This window comes from Eublepharis macularius, chromosome 6 (assembly GCF_028583425.1).
Source record: "Eublepharis macularius isolate TG4126 chromosome 6, MPM_Emac_v1.0, whole genome shotgun sequence".
NCBI classification, from domain to species: Eukaryota; Metazoa; Chordata; class Lepidosauria; order Squamata; family Eublepharidae; genus Eublepharis; species Eublepharis macularius.
The window spans coordinates 100,820,952-100,835,918 of record NC_072795.1 but is presented as its reverse complement, the minus strand read 5'-3'; the positions used below and the strand labels follow the sequence as shown (position 1 = coordinate 100,835,918).

The window sequence follows — 14,967 nt, the reverse complement described above, 5'->3', positions numbered from 1 at the left end:
ACCTTATCACTGCTTCGATTTCAACATTACTAACCGAAGCTTTATACTTTCTTCTGTCCATCTTCCTATGCTATTTAAGAAGCAAACAAGTACCCAGAACACCACAATTCTTGCTTTTCTAGACCAAGGGAATTAACCCTTAAAAGGGGGGGGGCTTGCAGCCTTTTTAGTAGTCACTGCTGCAAACCAGTCGCAAAGAACGAGAGGAAACAAAATAATACATGGACACGCTATACAGCTCTCCCACAATACATTTTTGTAGCAGCCCCAATTCTGTCTGATTACTCCTTTTGCCCCTTAAAGATGTCCTTAAGAACTGCGAACACCTGGACGAAAAGAACATTTACTTTTTGTTGTAGGAAGCACAACATTAGAACACCTCGTGATCTTACGAAGACACAAAGGCGACTTCAAGGGGGTGGGACGCTGCTGGCGGGCCCTGGGCCCAGCCCCTCCTTCAGTGTCGGTACAATCCTAAAAGGGACACAACGGCCAGCTCCACAGTCCTCCCACACTTTGCTTCCTCCCTTTTCTTCTCATCCCCTGCTCCCTCCCTCTGGAGATCCCCCTCCAGTCCCCACAGCTACTTTTATCCCACCTGTGGTGTTTCGAAAGGGACCGACACTCACCCAGACCACCCCGCACACCTCTTCTTGTGCCCTCTCCGCTTTTACTCACCCCAACGAGCCGTCTTGACGCCAGCTTTACCCAACCCCTTCCCTTTTCACCCTCTCCTCTTTGGCTTTCCTTACCTGTCCATGGTCTGTGGCATCACCAAGCCCGTCTGCTCAGACATCCTCTCCGGGTGCGGGGAGCCCGGGGGCTCGGCTACAACAGGCGCCAGGAACCGGCCTGGTAAGCAAGGCCCAGAGCTTGCCAGATAGAGAAGTGAAAGGGTCGCTTCGTTCAGGGCAACGAACGACAACAGCACCGAGGCCACCGGACGGGCGAACCAGGCCTGCCCTCTCGGAGAGAGAAAAGGGGGGAGGGGGAACCAGGCCCCGGCCTCCGAGAGGGGAGGAGCGAGCGTCTGCGCACGCGCAGTGATCTTACCTCACAGAGGGGCTGCCACTGCGCCACGATTCCCTTCTACCCCGCGCTAAACCAAGACACTGCGGAGAGCGCCCAAGGCACTATGGGAGATGTAGTTCCTCTCCCTTTCTATCCCTGAGGGGATTTAAAGTTCCCCCATCCCCCCACCCCTTCCTTCTTCTAACGGTGCCCGCGTTACGGTTGTTGGTGTCCTAGCCTTCCCCGCGGCTGTGTGTAAGCGCGGGCCGGGTGGGGTTTTCTCTTCGGCTGGGAACGCGGCGAGATGGCTACGTTCGCTGCGGGAAAGGTCAGCACCTTGGCCCTGGCAACGTCTGTGGGGGTTGTTCTTGCCCATTTCCCTCGTTATTCTCTCCGCGTTTTCGTTGGTGGGGAAGGAAATGCCCTATAATTATGCGTACTAATGCCCCACTTGCATACCCCCTTTGTTTCTATTTCCCAGTTAGTAAAAGAGGGGAAGAGGAAGAAGAGAGAGAGCTGTTTGCCTGAAGCCCTCTTTCCATCCCAGGTCTTGCAGATGCTTCTCCTTTTCTCCAATGACTTAGACTTTTTTCTCTCCCCCTCCCTCGCAAGACAGTTCACTTTCCGTCTCCCACGTCCACACAAAAATATTTTTTGGCAAAGGCACGATGGGATCTTCCTAAAGGGTACGAATTCTTACAGCGGTTAACTTAACCCCCATACAGTATACCGGTGACATGCCTATCCTTTTAAAAATGTCAAGTTCGAAGGAAACAACTAGGGGAGCTTTGAGTAGCAACTGGGGGATTAATATGTTCTTGCCCGAATGCTCTTGTGACTCTGGTCCCTCGTTTTCCCCACCTCCTTTCCTCTTGGGAGCTGTGGCTAAAATTGCAGTTTGACAGTAGCAGTGTTTCTCACCTCAGTTTCCCAAAAGATGGAAAGTTCCGGGGAGGGGAGGGGGGTAGCCTTTTAAAAGGTTGGTTTTCTCGAGTGAAGAGCCTGTACTGGCAGTTGAGTTTTTAAAATTTTTGCTAGCTCACAAATATGTTGAACAAGCAAGCATCTTGCTAACCTATCTCACAGGATTGTTGTGAAGATAAATGGAGTGAAGGGAAACATTGTTGTAAACTGCATTTGGTCCCCACTGGACAGAAATGCAGCTTATACATTAAGTGAAATAAAAATCTTGTTAGCTATTTTAACTCCCACTTAGGCACATTATTTAGTAGTGACTGGCCATCAGTGCTAATTTAAATAAGCACCTTCTAGCCTTTAGTGCTTATTAAAGCAGTATATTTAGTGAACTCAACAAAAACTAAAGAGAGCTCATCTTTCATAAAGAAGTGTTTATACCAACAACTTAAGGATCTAACCTTCAAGAATTTCTCATTGATAAGCAATATGTGTCCTACCCATTTTATGTAATAATTTATATTGATTTTTCAGTTGCTATTAAACATATTGTGAAACTGCCAATGCATCACGATGTAACAACAAAAGCTGTAATGTAGTTGTGCAGCATTTTTAATAAGTGGGCAAGTATTAGAACTCTTGTGGAGAATTTCTTTGCATAGACGGTAATAACTTTGGGAATCATGTAAGTGGTAAAAATTCGCTGTAATGGAATAATATTGATTCTAATATATGTGGTGACTTGCAGTATTCAAAGCTTGTATTGAGTTTCATTTGTTTTTTCATTAACCATATCTTCTGCATATTAATATTTAGGCATGCCAGAATGCAACAAAGAGATTAAGGTTAACTCAGTTGAAATGTTAACTTTAATTAAGGTTAACCAAACTAAAAAAGAGTAGTTATGTCAGATTCTTTCTGTTCCTCCCAAATCTTTTATGTCCTCCTCAGCCTGCAATGCCAGCTCCTGGCTTTAAGGGTGTGTTTGGGCAAGGCATAACCTGAAAAAGATGGGGTATCCGAACTTTCTCACATTTCCTCTTACCTCCTTTGGTGCTGTGTGTAAAGTGAGAATGTTGAGGCAACATTGTTTGCTGGTTTTGTTGCCTGGCCCAATCTGGAGCCAACATTGTTTATCTGCAGCAGGGAAAATGTTCACTGTGGTAGGAAGGGGAGGAGGATGGATGAAAGGATCAGTGGAGGAACTGGAAGAAACAACTTTGGCTATTTCATCTCCCTTTTCCAAGGATACTAACATTTCAGAAATTACAAACTGCGTATGTTTCAGAAATAATGTTTTAAGTCCCAAATATACAACTATGCTCTATACTACAAAAACCATCTCAGTTTATTGTTCTAATCAGCCAATTAAGTTTTATATAACGTGTACCATAAATACTTCACACGTTCTTTTTATTATATCATGCCATTATTAGAAACTGAGGCAAACTATTCATTTGGTGTATGAGACATGTTTAACATTCCTGTGATCACTTCCTCATCAATAGAATATACTGACCCAGATCTTTGTGTTCTTTTTATGTACTAAGAAATCTTGTTTATCATAATTATATGGGTCAAATGGATTTCCTTTTGGTTGACTTTGGCATTGTAATTACTAATTTATACATGAATTAAATTTTCTTTTCTCATGGCCTAATTTTTGACCTTATCTTTGGCCTATGGGAAAGGCTACAATCCTGTGAATATATTGTTGAAGGCTTTCACGGCCGGAGAACATTAGTGGTTGTAGATTTTCTGGGCTGTATGGCTGTGGTCTTCGCATTGTAGTTCCTGATGTTTCGTCAGCAGCTGTGACTGGCATCTTCAGAGGTGTACGCTGTCTTTTGGTGCTACACCTCTGAAGATGCCAGTCACAGCTGCTGGCGAAACGTCAGGAACTACAATGCCAAGACCACGGCCATACAGCCCGGAAAATCTACAACAACTAAAATCCTGTGAATATTTACCCAAAAGAAAGCTTACTGAACTCAAAGGGATATAACTGAATAAACACATGTAGGTCAGTCTGTTGAAGTGTTATCAGAATTCATGATGGAGATCTGCCATAGCAAAACCCCAACTTAGTTGTTTACAGAACTCCTTGAGTGTAGTTCACAGAACTGTGTAATTTGTGCTACTTAAGCATAAAGCTCTCGGGGCCTTGTCATCCCCAGGGGTTTCACTCAAGCTCAGTGTTTATTGGTCCCTTCAATAATTTTTTAAAAATTACTTTTTCATCCTCTTTTTAATAATGTATTTAATATGGGAAAATATACAGAGATCCAGGTAACTTGGCTTATGTAAGTCATTCAATTCTATTATTAATCATAATACAGAAAGACAGCTAATTAAAGTGATTTGTAGTCTAGATGTTCATTGGTTACTCCAATGGATTTAATAATACTCGGTCAGCAGGTAGGAGAAGGTGGGTCCTTAGGGGGCAGAAAATTAGCTTTGACTTTCATGAGCATTTTAAAAAGCAATGCTTATTTCATTTTAAAGGTTTTATAACCCAAACTTATGGTTGCCAAGATACTTTCCAAGGCATTTTGATAGAGGTTATTAAGTGCTATTAAATATTAAATAATTAATGGGTGGCTTTATAATTTTAACACTAATATACTCTGGCCAGATATATGCGGAACATATTTCCTATAACTAAGAAAAAGCTTGGGCTGCCATGAGGAATTAGAGGAAGGAAAATCTCACCCTACCTCTCAAAGTCTCCCCCCTCTCAGATTCTCTAAATTCTCTGGGACTTCAGCAAGCTAATTTCTCCTCCTTTTCCTTCCTTTAACTGACACTCAGCTGCCCTTAAGTTTCTGTCCTTCAGAAGCACATTTAGTTTCCCTATGAAGCTCTGTTTCAAGATAGTTTCTTTCTTCTTTCTTGGTTAATTTATGAATTCAGGTGTTTCTGCATACCACCATGTATGTAGAGACCCTCTGTGATGGACAGGATTTTCAGTTGCCATTTCCTATCTGAAATGCTTCCACCTTGTGACTCCACAAATCTGAAGTTGTTTAGATGGAAAGTAGGTCTAATAATTGTTGTAAACAAAGACAGATTTTTAAAAAATTGAACTTCCAAATGCAGAGATCCAGTATATTTGTGGCTATTAGAGTGTAAACGCTAGGAAATATATATGCTTCACTTGTAAGCTTCTGGGGGCATATAGTTTTTAGTTGTTGGGGACACAACTCGGCGTTAGAGTGATCTTTAAGCCTGGTTTTCCAAGGCAGTTGAAAGTCTGTGCGCACCCTTTTAAATGGAAAAAAAAACATTAGCGACTTCAAGACTGGCATTATAATTACTTGTTTTGCATGGCTCGTCTCTGTTTCATCTTAATTTAAACATGAGTCAAATCGTCAAGAAACTAAGAACCTGTAGTGATTTCATCCATGGGGAGATTAAGATCAAACAGAACAACGCTTGCTTCCAAAACTACCTGTTAAACTAGTTTCTTTCCTTGAAGAGCTAGCGAATGCCTTTTAGCTTTAGTCGCTCCCTTTTGTTAGCGTGTATCTGCTCTATTTTCCCAGCCTGCCTCTGCTCAAGAAAAGACTACAATGCCCACAATTCCGTGGGTGTACATGCGCCTTGAGTTTGCAGTTGTCAAAGTGCTCTTGCCGGAGCAATCTCTATTTGTCATATACCAAACCTGAAAGAAGGAAATAGACACACTGTCCCTTCCTTTTATTGATCTTTAAATACAGAATACTCGAAAGGTAACTGTTCTCAGCAATTCTGCCTTGCTTACGTGGGTTACTGCATGCGAACGAAGTATTATTGTTACGGAGATATTACTTTAGCATAGCACAAGTACATACACCGGAGGGAAAGGGGGGGGCGGTCAAGAGGCGCCGCATATTAGCCCGGTTGTAGATATATGGCTGTTTGGATTTTCAAATAAACATTGAGCTTTCTCCGCGGACTTTGTCCTTGACAAAGAGTGGTGGGATTAGTAGTGAAATTTTACGTAGAAGTAGCAGTGTAAAAACATCTCCAGGTAGTGCTTCACAATGAAGTTCACAAACGTATCTAAACTAATTGCGATTGCCCGATGAGCTGGAGTTACAGCTACCTTATAAATGTGAAGGAATAGTTTTAGTGTTCCATTTGGTGTGTCTAATGGGCTGTTTAAAAGGGAACAGTAATTTACCTGATTGTTTCTCACTGTATATCTCTTTTGTATTTGTTTTGCCTACCTTTACTGCGGCGATGACTTTGCCAGGAGTGCATGTAATGGAAAACTACACAAAGCCCGTAATATTGTGGTTTACTGCAATGCTGCTTTAAACAGCTTTCAAGGGTTTCTTTGCCGCCGCCCCCCCCCTCGCCCAGCAGTAGAGCTGAATGCCACATATGAGCTAGTTTACTCCTTTTGGGATTGGGAGTTTAGTGTAAAACTCTATATATGCACTCTCCAAAAGCCATAATTTTAAAGATCCTGTGCAAAGATAAACGATCTAGAAAATAATCTAGCAAACTTCCTTGCTGGGGAAATATTCTTGCCATCAACTCCCTTAACTATTTTTATAGAGAAAGGTCTTACATTCAGGAATCTCCTGAATGTAGTACATGGAAGAAATGAAATTGTCATCTTCATAATGCTCGATAATCTTAAAACAGCTGCTATTTTGACATCTTGGTTACTTTGTTGATGCGCCCAGATAGCAATGCAAAGAAAAGTGATTTGAGGAATGTTAGTGACTCTGTGTGTAAAGGAGAACTGATATTGGATTCTGAAGGCTAAATATTTAGGAAAAGCCTTTTGTTGACACAAACCTGGTTAATTTGTGCCTATGTTTAGCATGTTATCGGGACGACTGCATTTTGTTTGGCCTATATAACTGTATTTTTGCTTATTCTTCCTCTGATAGCTTTCTTGCAGGTGGAGAGGCAAGTGAATTCTCATTTTTATCTCGCCCTATTTTTGTCTGCTACCTCGTGATTATCTTACCAGACTCATTTTAATTAGTCTCGTATGGCTACGTGTGGGAAAAGCTTCTGTAGATTACCTACAGGGAAATGTTAGTGTTTGAATACTTATACCAATATTATGCGGGGTTCAAGACGCCGGTATATTTAACTCAGAGTATTCCCCCCCCCCCATTGAATTATTATATTTCATGTATGTTTCTCTGGAAAGAGCACGGAGTAAACCGGAAAACGTTTGTGTTTTTCGTGAAAGAATGGCAAAAGGGGGGAAGCTTAAGGCTGTTAAGTCAGGCAGAACTGCACATTGTGTTTTGTACAGGCTAGGTAGCTTAAGAGCGTGTGACCGAGGCTTTGAGAGCGTCATTCTGAGCTGTTTTCAACTGTTTGACCATACCGGTTTGTCGATTAAGCAGAATAGGCAGCCGGCTCCTTTAACAGTCTATTCATAGGAAAGGGGGTGGGGAAGAGTTAAAGGCTGCTGTCTTTTTAACCTTGCTGAAGGACGCAGCACTATTTATTGACGTATGCAAATAACAGGGGAGGAGGAGGGTGCACGGAAAAACAGGAACCAGAATCAGTTTCTCATTGAAGGGCGAGAGCTCTTAGTTCCGGTGTAAAAGAAAGAGACGTGGCGAAATTGCTGTATATCTCTGCCCTGCAAGCATATCTTTTCTTTAGACTGAAGGGGACCAAGGCATCAAAAAGGGTGAAACATCTTCAAATATATTTTTAGATCCGTCTTGTAGCGATCACACCGATTCAAACAGCTTACTCAGGAGGGGGGAGGGAATTACGTATTTGCCTTGCCACTTGCTGCAGGCAGCATTATACGAGCAGTAGAATTCTAACTGCTAAATCGGTAGGCTCAGTCAGCTGCATGAATGTTAACAGTCTGTCTTTGTGGGTTTTTCTTTCCTCTCGTTTCAGCTGCGCAAACCATGCAGGATGATTTACTGATGGACAAAAGCAAAGCCCAGCCCCAGCAGCAGCGGCAGCAAGATCCAACCGCAGCAGAAGCCCCTTCTACACCCATCACTTCAGAGACACCCAAGCCTGAGGACAGCAACCCGGTGACTAGCATCGGCTCATCAGCTCCTACCCAAAACAGCAAGGAAAAGATGCAGATGGAGTCCCCCATCTTGCCGGGCTTAAGTTTCCACCAGCCTCAGCAGGAACCTACCGCCGGCACCTCCTTGTCTCCTTCTTTTGGAAGCACCTGGTCTACCGGAACCACAAATGCAGTGGATGATAGCTTTTTCCAAGGGATTACTCCAGTTAATGGGACAATGCTTTTCCAGAATTTCCCTCACCATGTCAATCCAGTTTTTGGAGGCACTTTCTCCCCCCAGATTGGCCTAGCTCAGACTCAGCACCACCAACAGCAACAGCAACAGCAAGCCCAGCAGCAACAAAGGAGATCCCCGGTTAGCCCTAACCAGGCACCTTTCGCCCAGAGAAATGCTGCTTATAGCCATCAGCCCATCATGACCAGCAAACCTTCCTCCTCCTCAGCATCCACCTCTTCCCCTTCCAGTTGGAATAACCACCAAAATGCAGCTTGGAGTACACCTTCTAATCCTTGGGGTGGGCTGCAAGCTGGCAGGGACCCTCGAAGGGCAGTCGGTGTGGGAGTTGGGGTGGGGGTTGGAGTTGGGGTACCATCCCCACTCAATCCCATTTCTCCTCTGAAAAAACCCTTCTCCAGCAATGTCATTGCTCCGCCGAAGTTCCCAAGGGCTGCTCCCCTAACCCCAAAATCCTGGGTGGAAGATAACGCCTTCAGGACAGATAATGGCAACAATCTGTTGCCTTTTCAGGTAAAGTCTTTTCATTGAATGCAAAAGGTCAAGGGAGGGATGGGCACATATTTTAGTATTTGTGTTGTAATTCAGTTCTTGCTAAAAGCAAATGTCATCAGCCATTCCAGTTCATGCCTGTATTAATTACCCATCTTTCCTGAAATCATTCACGTTGGTCTTCGTAAACTCTTAGGATCTTATGTCCAATGGTGTTTCCGACTTAATTTTGTTCCCCTTTAAATAGGGTGTTAAGAAACCATTGCTGCTGCATGACACCCTTCTCTCTTATCCTCTCTACTGTTTGTATACTTTGTGTTTTATGCATTTTGATTGGTATAGAATTCCTAACATATTTGGTAATGTAACAACATTAAAGTAGATGGCTTAAAAACTTGAACTAAATGGCTGACTAAAGGTATGGACACTTGAGGAATCCATTTAATTACTTTTTCCGCATTAAAGGGCTAACCCTTTTTTCTTTAAAGGGCTTTGCTTATTAATGCAAAGAAATGAAGCTCAACAGGATTGTGTTTGCAAAATCAGGCACGTGAATGCAAATAAAATGCCAAAGTGTAATCATGATACAGATGTGTTTAGGGTGTGGGTGTGAATACATTCAGGTGGAGTTTTGGGTGTGTGTTGAAAGTCTTTAGTATCAGTTGCTTTCAGTAAGGAAATTTCTAATGACAGCACAAGATTAAGAATGCAGAGAAGGTATTTTGTGAAATAAACACTTCTGTATTGTACATTATTAGAGAAGGGATACAATAGGACATGACCTTCACAGCTTTATTGCAATGGAGCCTATTTAACAGCTACATAAGCCCTGAAATATTTAAAGCTGCAGTGTCCTTCACTGGTTTTGTTATCTAAGATGTCAGGGCAGATCAGTTGCAATGACTGAAACTGGGAAAATAGAGACTCTGAAATTTTAATGTAGAGTGGAACTTGTCTTGGTGTTAAATGCCATCTTGATTGAATAAATTATCAGGTGTACTTTACCTTGCATCCTATATCTTTATTGTCTTTCAAGATAAACACCATCTTTTGGTTTGGGTGCTATAATTTGAATACAATTCAAAGTGCAGTAAAATTACCTATATTTTCTGATATTAAAGAAATGCAGCTCAAATCAGAAACTGTCAAAGCTTATTAAATATGTGCAGTCAGTAACATAAATCATAGTAAGATGAAAACAGCATTAGAGTTTATTAAAATTATGCCTGTTTAGTGGTATAGTATAAATATCTCTCAGGTATTCAGAATTCTATTTCCTTCTGTTTAGTCAAGAGAGTTAGGCTATGTCTTCAAATGTAATTTTGCTGCTTCATTCTGTTTAAAGGGAGAGTTGCTAATTTTCTATTGGTTGTTAAATGCTGAAGGCGGAGCAGGGTTTACTCAGCTGCCAGTTAGTCTCTGAAACCTAAAGGCCAAGGGAGATGGGCTGTCAAAGAGCAGACCTTTCTTGAGCCCTTGCAGCTCTGCTGATTCTGCTGTATTATGCATTCCATTAAGTGTAAAGCATAACAATTTGCCTCTAGTGATATATGGGTTGATATATTGGTATTTGGTTGCATAGATGTCAGGTTAAGATCTGTAAAGGTCCTCGTTTCTCCCATTAATCTAATGGATAACCATTTTCATTACAGCTAATGATCTCTGCCTTCTGTGCAACCCAAACAGTGAACCATTTTGTGTTGTTTCAGGGATAAAGGGGAATAGGAAAAGACTCTCTTATTGTAACAACTATCTAGACCCAAAGCAAATCCTTTATTTAGCAAAAATTAATGTTTTGGGTTACTAATTTAATAATGCCCCCCTTGTTGATATGACTATTAATATGATATTGTCCTATTAAAATAAAAGCAAAATGTAAGAATAATTTTGGTTAGCTGCAATGGGATCCTCATTGAACACAACTTTGCCTTACCTTGTGAGTATGCTCAGTTGTGGATTTGCAGTAATAGAATAACCTCAATGAGATGAGGTTATGGCAACCACTGCATAGTTCATAGTGGTTATATCTACACTACAGAATTGTTGGTATAACTAATTGCACAGGGAATCCAAGGAACTGTCTTTTTGGAGGTGGGGTTTAGGAATCACTTACAGAATTCTTGGCATACTTATCAAACTATAGTTCCAGGATTCGTTGGAGGTAAGCCCTGATAACCAAACATGAATAAAATTAATGGAAAGTTGTAGCATAGATAAAACTGTAGAAGCTTTAATAGTGGATCTCCTTGTCGTGATGAACTAGCACTAATATTAAGAACATTAGATGGCACAATTCTTGTTTTTACATTGCTGCTTAGCATTTTCATTAAATAAGCAAATTATTTGATGTTGCATTTTCTACTAGTTGGTGCTATCTGAAAATGCTCAGTTCATGTGGCCATTGAATGTTGACTGGGATTTATATATTTGACAGTTTTAAAAATAATTGTATTTTATTAAAACTTATTATCTGTCTAACAATTAATTTTACTTTTATTAACAGTGGGAGGAAATGGTTATCGATATTTAGGTCAGAATAGTGATATTCAAGAAATAATTATTTAATAATCATTGCCTTTCTTTCATGTGATCACAAGAAGAATATATGAAATGAATGGTAAAATATTGAGAATTTGTTTTTACCTGTGCCACATCAAGGAAATGCTTGATATGATCAGTACACCACAGTGTTAATGTGGCCCAGTCTATGGTTTGGATTCAGTATCCAGTTATAGGGTTGCCAGCTCCAGGTGGGAATGTTCCTGGAGATTTGGTGGTGGATCCTGGAGCGGGCATGGTTTGGGGAAGGGAGGAACCTCAGCAGGATATAATGCCACAGAGTCCACCCTCCAACATAGTCATTTTTTCCAGGGGAACTGATCTGTCCCCTCTGAAAATCAATTGAAATTCTGAGAGAGCTGAGAGATCTCCAGTCACCCTAATCTAATAGTGTTGTTTATGTAAGTGAATCAAGTAGTGCTAACTGGTCTTGAATCCTTTTTGTATATATATTTGTATGATCTCATACAGTGTGGTGTAGTGGTTGGACTAGGATCTGGCAGGCCCAGGTCTGAATTCCCTCTCAGCCATGAAAACTTGGTGGGTGACCTTTAACCAGTCAAACCCTTTCAGCCTAACCTATCTCACAAGGTTGTTTTGAGGATAAAATGGAGGAGAGAAGAACTATATAATCTATTTTGGGCTCCCAGTGGGGAGAAAGGCAGGGTATAAATGAAGGGAATAAATAATAAAAATACAGTCTCAATGCGTACAAAACATTTGATAGTGGTAGCTGCCAGAAATGTAAGAAGTATGATATAGCTGCTTGCTTTTCTGAATGAATCTTAAGCCGGTGATCATAATTATGACCTTATTTAACTATTTATATTTCCTAGTTAAATATTGAAGCATCCACATCATCAAACTTCCTATTTGATTTAAAGGTTGTCTTGTAGGATAACATTCATTCTATTGTTCTAATTACTTCTGGAAGAATCCTGCTTTCAGTTGTTCACTGGATGTAGCATTGCCCCATATCCTCCTTGTGGGAGGGGGGACGAGCACTTACCTTTTGCAATCTCTGTGTGCATACGAAACTTGTACAGTCCCAGGGTGACACAATTACATCACTTACAGGAAGCAATGTCATTGTGCAGGGCCTGGGAGTGCTACTGCAGCAGGCCAATAAGGGCCCCAAATGGGCCCAGTTTGGCCCATTTAGGGCCCAAATCAGTCCCCTGAGAAGCATGCACGCTCTCAAGTAGAGATGGGCACGATCCCAAAAAAATTAACGATCCAGCTGATTGTGGATCGGCGCCAGCGATGATCCCGAATTAACGATCCACACCGATCATCTCCCGTTCCTGATCCGTGGATCGTGGAGGCCAAAGCGGGCTGCCCTGCTATTCCCAGCTATGTGGGAAGGTGGGTGGTGGCGGCGGCAGCCAGGCCTGGCGAGCACGGGGAGGTGGCGACGAGCAGCCTCCCCTCAGGTCCCATTCAGAAACACAGGAGGTCTGTGTTTGGCCGTCAGAGCTGCCTATCAGGGTTTGCAGGGATGCGATTGGAGTGCCCATGGCTACAGAACACCCCCTTCCCCCTCCCTCCCCTGGGTGTCTTCTCCCAACTTGTGACTGCTTTGCTGCTCTGTGGTTGGAAGGAAGCCCTGCTGATCAAGGAAAGCTCAGCTTCCATTTGGGTTTCCAGGGCGACATAAGGAGGGCAAACAGAGCTCATGCTTTCCCCTGGCTCCGTTGCCAGGGGAATAGATTGCTTGCGCCTGAGTGTCTGGATCCCCGATCCGAGCCTGAACACAACGATCCAAGCCTCTCCCGATCGCTGGATCGTTGGCTGTGGACAATCACGATCCGCCGAGTCACGATCGCGCGATCGCCATTATCATGGTTTTTTTCTATCGTAATGCGGATCGTGCCCATCTCTACTCTCAAGGCAGCATAATGATGTCACTTCTGGGAGTGATGTTGTTGCACTGCCCCAGGAGTGTGCCTGGAAGGGTTCCCCTGCCTTTCCCTCTTGCCAGCCAAGTGAGTGGTAGCGGGGGGCGGGTGCAGGGTGGAGGAGGGTGGGAGTGGGGGATCCCTCCCTGGGATCCCTAGTTGGATGTCTTGAGATTTTGGGACTCTTAAATTAACATTGTGGCCTGGAAAACTGTTTATTTTTCTTATTTACTGTATATATTTCTGAAGACTGTTCCATATGTTAGTTTTTCATTTAATATAGTAAGTTCTAAATTCTTTTCTATGTGCTCATCAATCCCCTTGGATAAATGCCAAAAGAGAGCAATTCCAAAATGTTGAGAGCAAATTAGGGACATACAACATTTGTCAGTGAAAACTTAATTTCATTAAAGTTAGTGACTGAACTTTACTATATAATGTATATATTAAATTATAATATTAAGTACCTTGAAGTATGATGTTGTTTAACCATGTACTGGTAGATGAAAGCATTTTGCCATATGGCACTCTAAACAAGAATAATTATGCTTACCAAGCAGAAATAAGAGCAAGCCATCATCAGACCCATTATCTTGGCTCTAATAACTTTTCTGCCTTTGTATTGCTGACTAGTTTTTAAAGATGCTAATATGGTCTTTTAAAATATGTACACTATATTTTAAGTATTGTAAAAACTTGGCTTTCAGATTGAATAGCTTTGATATTTTATGCATTCGTTTTATGGATATAAAGTACTGTTCTGGCTACTTTAAGCTATGGTTGTTTATTGCTAAAGTACTATAGTTGGAAAACAAGAACACAAGTGAAATGTTAAGAATGATGGCTTTAACTCCTCTAACATGGTTCAATAGCTGTGTTTCGGCTTAGTAATAAAGTATCAGATATTGCTAAAACAGGTCAGTATATGGAAAACTGATGAATGGGTTGATCTAAGAGTGCTGGCTGAATAATTTTTCATGTCACTTAAACTCAAACATAGAATTAATTCCATGCAATTTGCTACAGTTCATTTGTTATTGTTAAGACTAGAATATTAATCAACTGATGCAGTAACTATTTAAAATGGTTAAAACTAATGATTTAATAATTCAATTTTAATTCAAAAATAAAGAGAATCCAGTGAAGCTATTGGAAATCATTACTTTTATGGGGAAAGCATTTTCGATATAGTGTTAATATGAATCCATTGTGACAGATGTGAATCATGCAACTTTATTTCACTATATTAATAGTCAGCTATGGTAGTCAACTATACCACATCTTTGTGTACTCTAATCTTCCATGGCTACCAGTCCCACATTTGTTAGGGTTGCGTCCTACACGTACACTCTTCTGTTCAGTTGCTGACATAGAAGCTATAAACACTGCTAAATCTAGAGAATAATTATACCAGCTTGCTTAATATATTTAAAATAGATGTCTATAATTAAGTGGTGTGTATTACTCTGCTGTTTTATAAGCACATTTAAAACGTAGAATACTATAATTGGATGTTAAAAACCCTTGTATTTAAATTTGATCTTAGACTCTTACAAATGAATCTGATTATAAAAAAGGCTTCCATAGTCCTTTGCTTTACATTTAACTTTTAAAGTGTAGTTTTAAAAATAATCAATGAGTACCCTTTTTTCTAAATATATATCCTTTGCTGGCCATTTATAAATACAGATCTGAAGAACTATTTAGTTGTTGAGTGATTGGAAAATAGGCTTCAACAGAATAAATGTTGGGTGTCTGAAAATGTACTGGAATTGTAGCATATGAATAATCTTTTCAGTGTTGAACTGTCACATCTAGTTCAAGTTAAAAATATGTTGTGTTGC

The 14,967-nt window shown here is 41.2% G+C and overlaps 2 protein-coding genes across 7 annotated transcripts in view; one reads left to right on the top strand and one right to left on the bottom strand.

Annotated features, from left to right (window-relative positions):
• The window catches only part of MARCHF5 (membrane associated ring-CH-type finger 5), a 42,420-nt gene extending 40,670 nt beyond the window's left edge, over positions 1–1,750 (bottom strand). Inside the window, exons 1-2 of the mRNA XM_054983934.1 lie at positions 1,742–1,750; positions 753–1,030 (exon numbers count right to left, since the gene is read on the bottom strand). Coding sequence (XP_054839909.1) covers positions 753–1,030; positions 1,742–1,750 — 287 coding nt within the window. The remainder of the gene's footprint in view (positions 1–752; positions 1,031–1,741) is intronic.
• The window catches only part of CPEB3 (cytoplasmic polyadenylation element binding protein 3), a 100,012-nt gene continuing 86,283 nt past the window's right edge, over positions 1,239–14,967 (top strand). For 4 of the 6 annotated variants that reach the window (XM_054983219.1, XM_054983218.1, XM_054983216.1 and 1 more), the window contains exons 1-2: positions 5,586–5,657; positions 7,798–8,687. In XM_054983219.1, the coding sequence (XP_054839194.1) occupies positions 7,809–8,687 (879 nt within the window). In that variant the 5' untranslated portion in view covers positions 5,586–5,657; positions 7,798–7,808. Of the gene's footprint in view, positions 1,340–5,585; positions 5,658–7,495; positions 7,577–7,797; positions 8,688–14,967 lie in introns of those variants that run through there. The other 2 variants (XM_054983215.1, XM_054983214.1) reach the window with 2 other exon arrangements.